At 44.2% G+C, this 475-nt stretch overlaps 1 protein-coding gene across 2 annotated transcripts in view; it reads right to left on the bottom strand.

Moving 5' to 3' along the window:
- LOC119587804 overlaps positions 1-475 on the bottom strand; it is a gene marked incomplete in the record, with an annotated part of 7,896 nt that overhangs the window by 1,115 nt on the left and 6,306 nt on the right. For both annotated transcript variants that reach the window (XM_037936503.1, XM_037936502.1), the window contains 1 exon segment: positions 1-215. In XM_037936503.1, the coding sequence (XP_037792431.1) occupies positions 104-215 (112 nt within the window).

Below are 475 nucleotides of genomic sequence, written 5' to 3'. Positions count from 1 at the left end.
TTCAGTCTCGGATCAGCACATCAAAACAAAGGGTCGTGAAGCCTCGGTCCTGAAAGTCGAAGCGTTTCACGCCTGGAGGGAGAGGTAGTCTGTTATGGGTTCTTCAGTTCGTCTCCAAGAAAGAATACGGGCACTCGAAGAGGAGTTTGCAATCTTCCAGGGCAGATCCTGACTGCTGGGCTTCCTTGTACTTCTCCATACCGTTAATCGAAGGACTGTAGGAAGTAGAGGGAATGGAGAGTGAAACAATGCTCTTTTGATATGATGGAATGGTGTTATGCAAATGCTGGAATCAGTGATGCGTGGTAATTATACTTCCTCTTCATGGGAGATTTAAGAAGTAGAAATATATTAAACGGTTATCGCTAGCCAATGCCATTTATACAGTGTGAAAGGTATGCGCCATGTTACAATATAAACCTCATTGTTGTAAAACTTCTTTAAATCCTGTGCATGGTGCTGATGTGCCTCCCCC

Source organism: Penaeus monodon, chromosome 23 (genome assembly GCF_015228065.2).
Source record: "Penaeus monodon isolate SGIC_2016 chromosome 23, NSTDA_Pmon_1, whole genome shotgun sequence".
NCBI lineage: Eukaryota > Metazoa > Arthropoda > Malacostraca > Decapoda > Penaeidae > Penaeus > Penaeus monodon.
Note: the sequence above shows the minus strand (reverse complement) of the source record. Positions and strands in the feature narration are given on the sequence as shown.